This window comes from Haematobia irritans, chromosome 4 (genome assembly GCF_050003625.1).
Source record: "Haematobia irritans isolate KBUSLIRL chromosome 4, ASM5000362v1, whole genome shotgun sequence".
Lineage (NCBI taxonomy): Eukaryota > Metazoa > Arthropoda > Insecta > Diptera > Muscidae > Haematobia > Haematobia irritans.
In genome coordinates, this window is record NC_134400.1 from 196,739,949 (window position 1) to 196,755,853 (window position 15,905).

The 15,905-nt window shown below is 26.5% G+C and overlaps 1 protein-coding gene across 4 annotated transcripts in view; it reads right to left on the reverse strand.

The window, feature by feature from the left end:
* Window positions 1-491: 491 nt before the first annotated feature.
* Window positions 492-15,905, reverse strand: part of Gk2 (Glycerol kinase 2) — a 62,666-nt gene continuing 47,252 nt past the window's right edge. For all 4 annotated transcript variants that reach the window (XM_075305622.1, XM_075305621.1, XM_075305620.1 and 1 more), the window contains 2 exons: window positions 6,926-7,624; window positions 492-2,332 (listed from right to left, as the gene is read on the reverse strand). In XM_075305622.1, coding sequence (XP_075161737.1) covers window positions 1,224-2,332; window positions 6,926-7,562 — 1,746 coding nt within the window. In that variant the 5' untranslated portion in view covers window positions 7,563-7,624 and the 3' untranslated portion in view covers window positions 492-1,223. The remainder of the gene's footprint in view (window positions 2,333-6,925; window positions 7,625-15,905) is intronic.

Genomic DNA, 15,905 nt, shown 5'->3' on the forward strand with positions numbered 1-15,905 from the left:
TTTTAATTGAAACAAAAATCAATCACAAAAATAATAGTATCAATTAATTTTTTAATTGGATCAATTAACTTTTTAATTGACCTTCAATTAATTTTTTAATTGATACTATCATTTCTGTGATTGAAGACATTTCAATTAAACATTAATTTGATCAATTAATTTTGTGATTGAATCAGAAAAATTTTTTTTTGTGTGTAGTGATTAAAAATAGTTACATTTTATAATTAAGACATTAATTGAATTTAGTAATCAATGTCAATTAAATAAAATAAATGAAAAAAAAATAACTGAAATTTTCTAATGAAATCAATTAATTTTTTAATCAAGTTTTTCTTTTGTTTTGATGCCCAATTAAAACTGCAATTGATACTATCATTTTCGTGATTGAAGACATTTCAATTAATGAATTAATTGGATTAATTAATTGGATCAATTAATTTTTTGATTGAAAGATTACAAAATTTGATTGAATTGTATTTAAAAATAAATCAAGGTACGATCGGCCGAGTCGGAAGATTGCAATAAGTCGACGTTACCTTTTTTATCTAAAGTTGAAAAGTCGATTTTAGAGTATAGCCAAAAAATCCATTAGTGGATTATGGCTATTAACAAAAGTCTGATTTGATTGAATTCTTTTTAAAAATATAAAATCTAGGTACGATGGGCCGAGTTGGAAGATTGCAATAAGTCGACGTTACCTTTTGTTTTCTAAAGTTGAAAAGTCGATTTTATAGTATAGCCAAAAAGTTCATTAGTGGTTTATGACCATTAACAAAAGTCTATTAATCATTTTCGGCCCAAATGAAAGTTTATGTAAAGTTTGAGTTTAAAATAAATAGTCGAGTTGAAAAATTATAAAAGTCCACTTCGAATAAGTGGGTTGTCGAATCGGTCCATCTTCGAAATCTCTAATCAAACTAGACCCATTTTATCACTTGGGATGTTTTCACAAAGCAGATGGTTATCTTTTTGACCTTGTGACTCAATATCTATATATATAACAACTTGGAAATTGTTCTTGTTTAGCAAAGACATCCTCAGATCCTCAACTTTCGAACATCAAAGATTCACTATACAGTCGTGATAAATATATGCTTATTCTTCTTCGAAAATCTACACATATCCATTTCTAGTCATATGCCAGCTTTTGAAGATTTTCCTTATCTTTGTTCCTTTTCCAAGGAATAAGTCTTACGATCCTCCCTTTGCCGTCTTCTTTGGCTTTAAGAAGATTTCACATATCTCAGTGAATGGGCCAACATGGCAAATGTGGTAATTAGGAATAAACTAGCCGGTACAGATGATAGCATGCGATATCTTTCTTCAGTCATTTTCTTTTTGGGACCACGATCAACCCAATCGAAACTACGTTCTACAGCCTTTTTCCATTTGCCATAACGCTGTTGGCGTTCCTCATCGGTGCTGGTGGGCAGGAAGGTGTCATAGTAGATATTATCATAGTGTCTTTTGTCAGGATCAAATTTACACAATTCAATACCCTCGGCTTGAGCTGCACACATAGCCGCTCCAAAGGCAGTAGAGTCTAAAAGTTGAGAACGGAATACCGGCACCCCGGCAGTATCGGCTTGTAATTGCATTAGCAAATTATTGGACGACAGAGCTCCGTCGGCATGTAGTTTATTGAATTTAAAGCCGCCCTCTTTGTACATACATTCCAATATATCACGAGATTGAAAACATATGGCTTCTAGGGCTGCTCTCACTACATGATGTTTGGTGGAGAATTGCGTCAGACCTATAAGCATACCACGAGCATCTTTACGCCAATATGGTGCATAAAGACCTGTAAAGGCTGGCACAAAATACACATCTCCCGTTGTATGAACTGCTTCGGCAAATTTTTCCGCATCCGAGGCATTGGGCATTATGCGTACTTTATTTTGCAACCAATCCAAAGCATGACCGGCTACCGCCACTGCACCTTCTAGGGCATAAACTGGGGGAACTTTTGGTCCCAATTTATAGGCAACTGTTGTGAGAAGACCTCGTGAGGAAATTATGTGTGTGGGTCCAGTGTTACACAGCAAAAAACATCCAGATCTATAGGTATTTTTCGTTTGTCCTGGTTTTAAGCACATCTGACCCAATAGCGATGCCTGTTGATTGCCCAAAATTCCACTTATTGGTATACCTTTAAGTACAGAACGCTCATCACTAACTTTGCCATAGATTTCAGAGCAGCTGCGAATTTCTGGTAACATATCAACGTGTATCGAAAATGTTTTCAACAATACGGGATCCCATTCGAGATTTTCGATATTCATCAATAGGGTGCGGGAGGCATTTGTAACGTCGGTTATATGAAGAGAACCTAGAGGGGAAAGAAAAAAGAAGGCGTAACATTAGAGGAGTAAAACCTTAGATATAGCGGATAAAATAAATTTCAATATCAACATGGGATCAATAGGGTCTATATGGTAGACACGAATGACTGGTACATGGAATATATCAGGGGCCAAATCACCGCATTCGTCATCGAGTTCTGTTTCGTATCGAGAAACATTTCAATCGCTGTAAAATTTTGGATCACCGCATTCGATCGTAATTTATTTTGTCTACTACTTTTTTTTACATTGCTGTAATAAGTATGGTAATAAGAAATTGGAAGCAAAAGATGATTTCAAAATAACTTTTTGTGATCAAAATATGTATATGTGTAAAAATTATTATGAATCCATGTTTTTTTGTTTTCCTCGTCTTCGGATTCAGAGGATGAGTACAAAGTGGCATTAGTAAGGAAAAATATTCGAGACAAAATCAGTCGTTTGCCTGAGGTGCATTGCCTGTAAGTGATTCTATTTTGAAGTGAGTGCTTTTAACTAATTGTGTTTTTAACATCCATAGATTTAAAAGACTCTTTCGTCTGTCAAAAGAAGCTTTTAAATATGTTCTTGAAAAATGAGTTTTTTTTTCAAGCGGCTACTGAGCATTCCTTTCTTTGTTCCGTTTCCCTAAATGCAAGTAATATTATATTTTCTTAAATGTATTTTGCCAAAATATATAAATAATACATCCATTTTCACCAACTACTTGTTTCTTTTTGTTTACCTTTTTTCTGCTCAAAAATCACTACATATTTCGTTTTCGATAGCATGCTACCTATCGTGTTCAACTTCGAGTAGAAACAATTCGATAACGACTGCGGTGAGTCGCGTAAACTACATTACGACGACGAAGTACTCGATTTCGACTGAGGTGATTTGGCACCAGGTCCGGTACAAATAGAAATAAAATTTTGACCAAATTTTCTAGAGAAATTTTGACCAAATCTTCTAGAGAAATTTTGACCAAATTTTCTAGAGAAATTTTGACCAAATTTTCTAGAAAAATAAATATTTGACCAAATTTTCTAAAGAATTAAAATTTTGAAAAAATATTCTATCGAAATAAAATTTTGACAAAATTTTCTATAGAAATAAAATTTTTTGACACAATTTTCTATAGAAATAAAATTTTCTAGGGAAATAAAATTTTGACAAAATTGTCTATAGAAAAAAATTTTCTAGAGAAATAAAATTTTGACAAAATTTTCTATAGAAATAAAATTTTAAGAATTTTTTTTTTATAGAAATTAAATTTTGACACAACTTTCTAGAGAAATAAATTTTTGAAAAAATTTTCTATAGAAATAAAATTTTAACAAAATCTTCTTTAGAGATAAAATTTTCTATAGAAATAGAATTTTTACAAAATTTTCTATAGAAATAAAATGTTGACAAAATTTTCTATAGAAATAACATTTTGAGAAAATTTCCTATAGAAATAAATTTTTGAGAAAATTTTCTATAGAAATAAACCTTTGACAAAATTTTCTATAGAAATAAAATTTTAACAAAATCTTCTTTAGAGATAAAATTTTCTATAGAAATAAAATTTTGACAAAATTTTCTATAGAAATAAAATTTTAACAAAATCTTCCTTAGAGATAAAATTTTCAATAGAAATAAAATTTTGACAAAATTTTCTATAAAAAAACTAATTTTTATAGAAATAAAATTTTGACAAAATTTTCTATAGAAATAAAATTTTAACAAAATCTTCTTTAGAGATAAAATTTTCTATAGAAATAAAATTTTGACAAAATTTTCTATAGAAATAATTTTTTTTTGACAAAATTTTCTATAGAAATAATTTTTTTTTTGATAAAATTTTCTATAGAAATAAAATTTTGACAAAATTTTCTATACAAATAATATTTTGACAACATTTTGTATAGAAATAAAATTTTAACAAAATCTTCTTTAGAGATAAAAATTTCTATAGAAATACAATTTTCTATAGAAATAAAATTTTGACAAAATGTTCTAGAGAAATAATATTTTGACAAAATTTTGTATAGAAATAAAATTTTGACAAAATTTTCTACAGAAATAAAATTTTGACAAAATTTTCTACAGAAATAAAATTTTGACAAAATTTTCTACAGAAATAAAATTTTGACAAAATTTTCTACAGAAATAAAATTTTAAGAAAATTGTTTATAGAAATTAAATTTTGACAAAATCTTCTTTAGAGATAGAATTTTCTATAGAAATACAATTTTCTATAGAAATAAAATTTTGAGAAAATTTTCTATAGAAATAAATTGTTGACAAAATTTTCTAGAGAAATAAAATTTTGACAAAATTTTCTAGAAACATAAAATTTTGACAAAATTTTCTATAGAAATAAAATTTTAACAAAATCTTCTTTAGAGATAAAATTTTCTATAGAAATAAAATTTTGACAAAATTTTCTATAAAAAAACAAATTTTTATAGAAATAAAATTTTGACAAAATTTTCTATAGAAATAAAATTTTAACAAAATCTTCTTTAGAGATAAAATTTTCTATAGAAATAAAATTTTGACAAAATTTTCTATAGAAATAATTTTTTTTGACAAAATTTTCTATAGAAATAATTTTTTTTTTTGATAAAATTTTCTATAGTAATAAAATTTTGACAAAATTTTCTATACAAATAATATTTTGACAAAATTTTGTATAGAAATAAAATTTTAACAAAATCTTCTTTAGAGATAAAAATTTCTATAGAAATACAATTTTCTATAGAAATAAAATTTTGACAAAATGTTCTAGAGAAATAATATTTTGACAAAATTTTGTATAGAAATAAAATTTTGACAAAATTTTCTACAGAAATAAAATTTTGACAAAATTTTCTACAGAAATAAAATTTTGACAAAATTTTCTACAGAAATAAAATTTTGACAAAATTTTCTACAGAAATAAAATTTTAAGAAAATTGTTTATAGAAATTAAATTTTGACACAATTTTCTAGAGAAATAAATTTTTGACAAAATTTTCTATAGAAATAAAATTTTAAGAAAATTTTTTATAGAAATTAAATTTTGACACAATTTTCTAGAGAAATAAATTTTTGACAAAAATTATCTATAGAAATAAAATTTTAACAAAATCTTCTTTAGAGATAAAATTTTCTATAGAAATAAAATTTTGACAAAATTTTCTATAGAAATACAATTTTCTATAGAAATAAAATTTTGAGAAAATTTTCTATAGAAATAAAATTTTGACAAAATTTTCTAGAGAAATAAAATTTTGAAAAAAATTTTCTAGAAAAATAAAATTTTGACAAAACTTTCTATAGGAATAAAACTTTAAAAAAATTTTCTCAAAAACTAAAATTTTGACAAAAATTTTTAAAGAAATAAGTGGCAACAATAAAAAAAACATCACCATTGAATGACTACCCACCCCAAAATTTGGAAGTTCTTCTCAACGCACAACTTTAAAAGAACTTCCAAAAATGCCTTCCCAAAGATGTTCTTTATTTTAACTGCACAGGAAGTTCATTTGAGTCAATTTTTTTATAACCCGTTTTTTCATATTTTTAATGCGAAATTATTAAAAACATATGAAGAATTAATAAAATGGCACAAATTATTTAAATTTAGCCGAAAAAAAATTAAATCCTTTCTAGAAAAATTGCAAATTTTTGAAAATATTTGATCCAGACAAGCGGTTTAAAGCATTAAAAATCATAAAAAAAATTTTAAAAATTATTTATTTGTCAAAATATTACCAACAATTCTTAATTCACATCCAAAACCTTGAATTCACCTCACACCTTAAGAAGTGATGCAAATTTAGTGCAGCGGCTGTTGAAATGGTGGACATCCGTCCTATGACAAGTCCATGTTGAATTCATCGCTTCTGCGTCAATTTGGCACCACTTCCGGATCCAAAAAAGTAGTGAAATGTTCTTTTTGGATCCGGAAGTGGTGCCAAATTGCTGGGCAGCAAAAAAGCGTCGCCAAAAAAGTAGAGAACATGTTCTTTGTGGATCCGGAAGTGGTGCCAAATTGACGCAGAAGCGATGAATTTAACATGGGCTTGTCATAGGACAAAAGTCCTCCATTTCAACAGCCGTTGCACTGAATTTGCATCACTTCTTTAGGTGTGAGCCCAATTCCATGTTTTGGGTGTACATTAAAAAATTCTGTGATATTTTCTCAAATAAATAATTTTTATAATTTTTTATAATTTTTAATGGATTCTAACGCTTGTCGGAAACGTTTCACCTTAAATATTAAAAAAAAATCACAATTTTTTCAGATTGGATTTAGCATTTTTGTCGACAAAATTTAAATGATTTGTACCATTTTATGAATTCTTACTCTGTTTTTAACCTATTTGAAACAAAAAAAAAAGTTAAAATTATCCATTAAAAGTATGAAAAACCAAGTTATAAAAAATTTAATTAAAAGAACTTCCTGGGTAGGTAAACTAAAGAACATCATTGGGAGTACATCTTCTGGAAGTGCTTTTAAGTTGTGCCTTTGGAAGAACTTTCAAATTTTTTTGTTGGGTAGTTGTAAAACTACTCTCTGATATCCAACTAAACCCAATGTAATTTTTTTCGATTCCAGCTCTACATACCTTTCGTCAAATTCCATACAATCCAACTGTCTATGGTTCCAGCTTTACATCTCTTTTCACGACATGCCTTTCGTACCGCTGGTACATTATCCTTGAGCCAACGAATTTTCAAAGCGGAAAAATATGGTGATACTGGTAAACCAACAACATTTTTAAAATGATTCTTATTTTGATCGGGTATCCGTGCAAGAATTTGATCCACAGTCGTGGTGGTACGTATATCATTCCATACGATGGCATTGTACAAAGGTTTCCCCGTTACACTATCCCATACCACAGTGGTCTCTCGTTGATTAGTAATACCTATCGTAAAGATATCTTCTTTGCGATAACCTAGGGAGGGTAACATGCTCACGGCCACCTCGCAGCAGCGATAAATGTTATTGATAATGGCCACGGGGTCCTGTTCGAACCAACCCTCTTTTACTGTTATCATTTGTTTTTCAATACGATGTGCAGCGATTTCTTTGAATTCGGGTGTGGTGTAAATCGAAAAACTCACCACATTTGTACCCTCGTCTATCACACCCACCAAACGATTAAGACTTAGTGATGTTTTACGAAAATCATGACCACGACGAAAGGGCACTTCAGCACTGGAGCTGGGTGTCGTTGGAGGATTTTTTCCCTCAGTCATGTCGTCTGAATGGAAGTGTGGGTCGTGATGGGTTATGTGCTCAAGATCTTCGGTCGATGATTCTAAAAGAGAGAAAGAGAAAAAATGTGTTATTATTATCTATGGAATATGTTATTGGGTTTAATCCGGAAATTAATTAATCCAGTTATAATGGAATTCTAAAATCATATTACCAACCATATTTAAAAATCTAATTAATTGAATATTCAGTCTATTGTGATAAAACAGAGGTGAACTTCTGGAGATCTACAACTCGGACGACATCTATTGAAAAAATGCGAAAAGGCCTTTTTTTCGTATGGCTACCATTAAGATCTTAATTAAAATTTTAAAAAATAGTTTTCTCAACATTTTATTTCTATAGAATTTTTTTTGAAAACTTTATTTCTAAAGAAAATGTTGTCAACATTTTATTTCTCTAGAAAATTTTGTCAAAAATTTATTTCTCTAGAAAAATTTAGTCGAAATTTTATTTCTATAGAAAATTTTCTCAAAACTGTACTTCTATAGAATATTTTGTCAAAATGTTATTTCTATAGAAAATTTTGTCAAAATGTTAATTCTATAAAAAAAAAATGTCAAAATTTTATTTCTATAGAAAATTTTGTCACAATGTTATTTAGAAAATTTTGTCACAATTTTATTTCTATAGAAAAATTTTGTCGAAATTTTATTTCTATAGAAAATTTTGTCAAAATTTTATTTCTAAAGAAAATTTTGTTAAAATTTTATTTCTATAAAAACTTTAGTCAAAATATTATTGCGGTTAAAGGTCAACTATCAAACAACAACAAATATTACTCCTATAGAAAAATTTGTCAAAATTTTATTTCTTTAGAAAATGTTGTTAAAATTCTATTTCTGTAAAAAATTTTGTCAAAATTTTATTTCTATAGAAAACTTTGTCCAAATTCTATTTCTATAGAAAATTTTGTCAAAATTTTTTATAGACAATTTCGTCAAAATTTTATTTCTATAGAACATTTTGTCAAAATTGTATTTTTATAGAAAATTTTCTCAAATTTTTATTTCTATAGAAAATGTTCTCAAAATTTTATTTCTATAGAAAATTTTGTCAAATTTTATTTCTATAGAAAATTTTAGAAAAATTGTACTTCTATAGAAAGTTTTGTCAAAATTGTATTTCTATCGAAAATTTTGTCACAGTGTTATTTCTATAAAAAATTTTGTCAAATTTTATTTCTAAAGACAATTTTGCCAAAATTTTATTTCTATAGAAAATTTTGTCAATATTGTATTTTTATAGAAAATTTTGTCAAAATTTTATTTCTAGAGAAAATGTTGTCAAAATTTTATTTCTATATACAATTTTCTCACAATTGTATTTTTATAGAAACTTTTCTCAAAATTTTATTTCTATACAAAATTTTGTCAAAATTTTATTTCTATAGAATATTTTGTCAAAATTTTATTTCTATAGAAAATTTTGTCAAAATTTTATTTCTATAGAAAATTTTGTCAAAATTTTATTTCTATAGAAAATTTTAACAAAATTTTATTACTAAAGAAAAATTTGTCAAATTTTATTTCTATAGAAAATTTTGTCAATACTTAATTTCTATAGAATATTTTGTCAATATTTTTTTTCTATAGAAAATTTTCTCAAAATTTTATTTCTATAGAAAATTTTGTCAAATTTTATTTCTAAAGAAAATTTTGTCAAAATTTTATTTCTAGAGAAAATTTTGTCAAAATTTTATTTCTATAGAAAATTTTCTAAAAATTTTATTTCTATAGAAAATTTTTTCAAAATTTTATTTCTATAAAATTTTTTGTCAAAATTTTATTTCTATAGAAAATTTTCTCAAAATTTTATTTCTATAGAAATTTTGTCAAAATTTTATAGAAAATTTTGTAAAAATTTTATAGAAAATTTTGTAAAAATTTTATAGAAAATTTTGTCAAAATTTTATTTCTATAGAAAATTTTCACAAAACTGTACTTCTATAGAAAATTTTGTCAAAATTGTATTTCTATCGAATATTTTGTCAATTCTATAAAAAAATTGTCAAAATTTTATTTCTATAAAAAATTTATTTCTATAGAATAAAATATTTTGGTAAAATTGTATTTTTTATGGAAAATTTTTTCAAAATTTTATTTCTATAGAAGATTTTGTCAAAATGTTATTTCTATAGAAAATTTTATCAAAATGTTATTTCTATAGAAAATTTTATTTCTAAAGAATATTTTGTTAAAATTTTATTGCTATAGAAACTTTTGTCAAAATATTATTGCGGTTAAAGGTCAACTATCAAACAACAACAAATATTATTCCTATAGAAAAATTTGTCAAAATTTTATTTCTTTAGAAAAAGTTGCAAAAATGTATTTCTGTAAATTTTTTTTTCAAAATTTTATTTCTATAGAAAAATGTGTCAAAATTGTATTTCTATAGAAAATGTTGTCCAAATTTTTTCTAGAAAATTTTGTCAAAATTTTATTTCTATAAAAAATTTTGTCGAAATTTTATTTCTATAGAACATTTTGTCAAAATTGTATTTTTATAGAAAATTTTCTCAAAATTTAATTTCTATAAAAAATGTTCTCAAAATTTTATTTCTATAGAAAATTTTCGAAAAATTGTACTTTTATAAAAAATTTTGTCAAAATGTAATTTCTATAAAAAAATTTGTCACATTTTATTTCTAAAGACAATTTTGTCAAAATTTTATTTCTATAGAAAATTTTGTCAAAATTGTATTTTTATAGAAAATTTTCTCAAAATTTTATTTCTATAGAAAATTTTCTCAAAATTTTATTTCTATAGAAAATTTTGTTAACATTTTATTTCTATAGAAAATTTTCTCAAAATTTTATTTCTATAGAAAATTTTCTCAAAATGTTATTTCTATAAAAAATTTTGTCAAATTTTATTTCTAAAGAAAATTTTGTCATAATGTTATTTCTATAAAAAATTTTCTCAAAATTGTATTTCTATAAAAAATTTTCTCAAAATTGTATTTCTATAGAAAATTTTCCCAAAATTTTATTTCTATAGAAAATTTTGTCAAATTTTATTTCTATAGAAAATTTTGTCAAAATTTTATTTCTAGAGAAAATTTTGTCAAAAGTTTATTTCTATATACAATTTTCTCAAAATGTTATTTCTATAGAAAATTTTGTCAATATTTAATTTGTATAGAATATTTTGTCAATATTTTATTTCTATAGAAAATTTTGTCAAAATTTTATTTCTTTACAAAGATTTGCTAAAAGTTTGTTTTTACACAAAATTTTCACAAATTTTTATTTCGATAGAAAATTTTCTTAATTTTATTTTTATAGAAAATTTTCTCAATTTTATTTATATGTAAAATTTTGTTAAAATTTTATTTATATATAAAATTTTGTTAAAATTTTATTTATATATAAAATTTTGTTAAAATTTTATTTATATATAAAATTTTGTTAAAATTTTATTTATATATAAAATTTTGTTAAAATTTTATTTCTATAGAAAATTTTGCCAACATTTACCAAAAATAGGTTGTACTATAATTTCATTTGGAAAAATTAATTTTTTTGTTGTGTGTATGTACTAATAATGTGTGTGGGTAGACATATTTACGTGGTGTGTAGCTTATTTGACCTCATGGTCTGCAAATTCTCATAATTTTTTTTTCTTATTTAAATAAATCACAAATATTTGCAAAAAAACCTACTAATGAACGAGCCCCTTTTTCCAGATGGAGAAGACGAAACCTGTTTCTTTATCAGTTCAATATAAATGAGTAAGTTTCTGTATTGTCAAAACGTATGTCTGAAGAAGAGCTTCAAGTCGTCTATTAGTAAAACAAATGAAAATAAAAACAAAATGCCTGTTTGGTTTTTTGTTCCTAAAGTGTTTCCAAGTAAACAATTTATCATTTGTGTGAATACTTTAATGAGATTCAGTCCAAATATGGCACATTTAGTGGCTTTTATGGTGAAGCTGCTGCTAAGCCTAACCTAAGGTTATATGAAGGTGAGCTTAAGAGAGTATTTGAATATATGTTTTATTTATTTCTTTTTTTGTTTTTAATTTGACAAATATAATATTTTAATGTTACGGCCAGTTTCATAGAAATTAATCAACATTTATAGGCTTGCAGAGATTATATTATAGAACGACAGAATAAGTTATCATTTCAAAATATATAAGTATGTTAATACTTATGTTTCCATGGTAATAAATGAGAAAAAAAACATGGCTCATCCATTGGTCAAGCCCAATTTCATTTGTCATCCCAAATGAATTTACAATGATAGATTCTGAAAGGAACATAAGATTGCTGTCTTTTAACATGCGATATTGAAGGATACACAGACAAGAATATTTAGATTTTAGGAGGTACCGTAGGTCAGATCTGGGGGGCTATATACAACAAAATGTTGACAAAATTTCCTGGGGAAAAACTGTCTACAAAAATAAAATTTTGAGAAAATTTTCTAAAAACTTTTTCTACACGCACAGAAAAACCATGTTTGGACATGTTTGCCGCATCCAATTAATGCTTATCTAGAACATGTAACTGTCGCGAAAACCATGTATTTTGTCTTTGTAAAATAAAGTTTTCGAGCGGAGAAAAATGTATGGTGGCAATAAGCATCTGAATGGTTCTCAAATACCGCAAACATGTTCTATCATTTATATGATAGAATTTGAGACCATTAAATGGTCGGGACAATCATGTACCTGACCATTCAATTTTTTTACTTTTTTACAGGGAAAAAAGTATTTTCATAGGTTAAGTATAGACATGCCTAGAACCATTACATGGCCATAAAGACCATTTACATTTTTTTCGTGACCATTTAATTTTTTAACTTTTTTGCAGCGAAAAGAATTTTATAAAAAACATTGAGCAGGTACACACTATTTTCATTTTGCGCGTCAGTCGTGTGTTGATTGTTTCTTGGAATGGACGGAGAATACGGATTTACTGCGTTTTGTTAATTTATTTATTCAGAAGTGGCACGTGGTTTTATGTGAACACAAAAAAGGAAAGTGTAATTGAAAAAATGTACCTGTATGATGTAAATATGAAATAATTACTTATTGTTGAAATTGAAATAAAATAGAGTGTGTAAAAATATATGATGTTTGCTTGAACGGCATTATAAATACAAATAAACAATGAATTAGTTTATAACTAAATAAAAACAAACAAATAAAGTTAGTTTTGTGTTTTCTTTTCTCAAGTGGCGTCCTTTTGTCGACGATGAAAAAAGTTTTTTCATAAAGATCAAAACATTTTGGTTGTGATCATGTTCTTTTAACTAGGAGAAAAACATTTTTAATGAATACCATAACATTTTAAATTGTGACCATTGTCTTTTCATTCAAACAAAATTGTTTTTATCAATATAATAACATTTTAGATGAGGACAATTATATTTTTCTTAGAACCATGTTCACTGAGCCAACATGGTTGCAGGTTAAATGTTACATGGTCGCCGAAAAAATAGCTCCTATCATATTATTTTGCTCTTCGAATATGATTATGACAATCATGTTTCTTCTCTGCGTGTATAGAAACAAAATTTTAAGAAATTTTTCTATAGAAATAAATTTTGACAAAATATTCTATAGATAACAAATTTTGACAAAATTTATAGAAATAAAATTTTCACAAAACTTTCTATAGAAATAAAGTTTTGACAAATATTTCTCAAAAAAAAATTTGTTGCTGTTTTGATCTCAGCTTTAAAACCATTGTGTTGCCTAACTTCAACAGTAGCTTAACCAACAGAGGAAAAGAATGTTTGTCAAAATTATTTGGGCAAAGCCCTACAGACTGCAAGATGGTTGGATGGACGCACGTTTCGGGATTACCAAATTCCTCATCAGCATCCTCTACTTGCAGCAAAACTATCAACCAATTATCAGAATAAATTCAGGCAGTTCGCTGAACCCAAAGTGAACCACACTTGAATCTTCCGAAAAAAGGTTTATGATAGCCGGCTTATGCCGAAATAAATTCATACAAACATCTCTCTTTTCCTTTGCCACCATCAAATCATCGATTTGAGTGCAGTTGGCTGGGCTTATTTTGAGCGTTCTTCCTCTTACTTGACGAAAAAAATTTGCAAAATTTTCAAAAGGAATAAAATGTTGACAAAATTTTCTATACAATTAAAATTTTAGCAAAATTTTCTATAGAAATAATGTTTTGACAAAATTTTCCATAGAAATAAAATTCTGAGAAAACTTTCTAATGAATTTAGAAAATAGTAATAAAATTTTGACAAAATTTTCTTTAGTAATAAAATTTTAACAAAATTTTCTATAGAAATAAAATTTTGACAAAATTTTCTATAGAAATAAAATTTTGACAAAATTTTCTATAGAAATAAAATCTTGACAAAATTTTGTATAAAAATAAAATTTTGACAAAATTTTCTATAGTAATAAAATTTTGACAGAATTTTCTATAGTAATAAAATTTTTACAACATTTTCTATAGTAAAAAAAAATTTGACAAAATTTTCTATAGAAATTTTGGTAGATTATTTTTGGGGATCGGCTATATATAACCATAGACCGCTATGGACCAATTTTGGCATGGTTGTTAGCGGCTATATACTAGCGCAATGTACCAAATTTCACCACGTACCAAATTTCAAGCGGATCGGATGAATTTTGATCTTCCAAGAGCTCCAGAGGTGAAATCTGGGGATCGGTTTTTATGGAGGCCATATATAATTATGAACCGATGTGGACCAATTCCTGCATGGTTGTTAGAGACCATATACTAACATCATGTACCAAATTTCAATCGTATCGGATGAATTTTGCTCCTCCCAGAGACTCCGGAGTTCAAATCTGGGGATCGGTTTATATGGGGGCTATATATAATTATGCACCGATGTGGACCAATTCCTGCATGGTTGTTAGAGACCATATACTAACACCATGTATCAAATTTCAATCGTATCGGAAGAATTTTGCTCCTCCAAGAGGCTCCGGAGTTCAAATCTGGGGATCGGTTTATACGGGGGCTATACGTAAGAGTGGTCCGATATGGTCCATTTGCAATACCATCCGACCTACATCAATAACAACTATTTGTGCCAAGTTTCAAGTCGATAGCTTGTTTCGTTCGGAAGTTAGCGTGATTTCAACAGACGGACGGACGGACATGCTTAGATCGACTCGGAATTTCACCACGACTCAGAATATATATTTATGGTGTCTTAGAGCAATATTTCGATATATTAGAAACGTAATGACGAAGTTAATATACCCCCATCCTATGGTGGAGGGTATACAAATTGATTTGTTTTGAAGATTTCAATTAATTTGTTAATTGATTCTATTAACAAATTGATTGATTAAAAAAAGTATTGCATCAATTAAGTTTTTAATTAAAGCTGTAACTACTTGCAATCACTTTCTTTTTCAACAAAATCAATTATTTTATTATTATAGAAATAAAATTTTCTATAGAAATAAAGTTTTGAGACAATTTTCTACAAAAATTAAAAAAAAAAATTAAAATTTTGACAAAATTTTCTATAGATAGAAAAATTTGACAAAATTTTCTATAGATAAAAAATTTGACAAAATTTTCTATAAAAAAATCAAGATATTTGGAAAATGGTTCTGGAAAAATGTTGAATTGTATCGATTAATTTTTTAAATGAATAGGTTTCCAGCTTCAATTAACTTTTCAATTGGAAATATTTTGGGTGATATTTTTTTTCTGTGTATGTGTTATTAACTTAATGTTAAAGTTAGCACTATATATAACATAAGGGCATAAAAACGTTTTTTTTTCTGAAAGGAACAGGTTATCGGCAAGCCATTTTTACAACAAATATTAGCAAAGAAGAAATAAATACACGTCGTGTGTAAAAGATCAATTAGCTGTAATTAAACACAAGAAATATTTACAATATTTGCCACAGTCAAAGTGAAATTTTATTTTGAACAAAGTTCATTTGCCTCATCCACAGACATTTTGGGGGGGGGGGGGGGGGGTTTAAATTCCCCCATATACATAAATAAGGTTTTTTTATTAATTTTATAGATAAAAAAAAATGAACAAACCTATAACTCACTGTACATATGATATTTAATAGTTTATAAAGTTGACAGGTTAAGATTTCAAAATGAGTAACCACAATAATAATTTCAATACTTTTTTCCAAAAAAAAAAAAAAAACAAGTATATACGGCCGTAAGTTCTGTCAGGCCGAATCTTATGTACCAAATCTCCACATTGCAGTGAAACCACTTAGAGAAGCTTTGAAACCCTCAGAAATGTCACCAGCATTACTGAGGTGGGATAATCCACCGCTGAAAAACTTTTTGGTATTCGGTCGAAGCAGGAATCG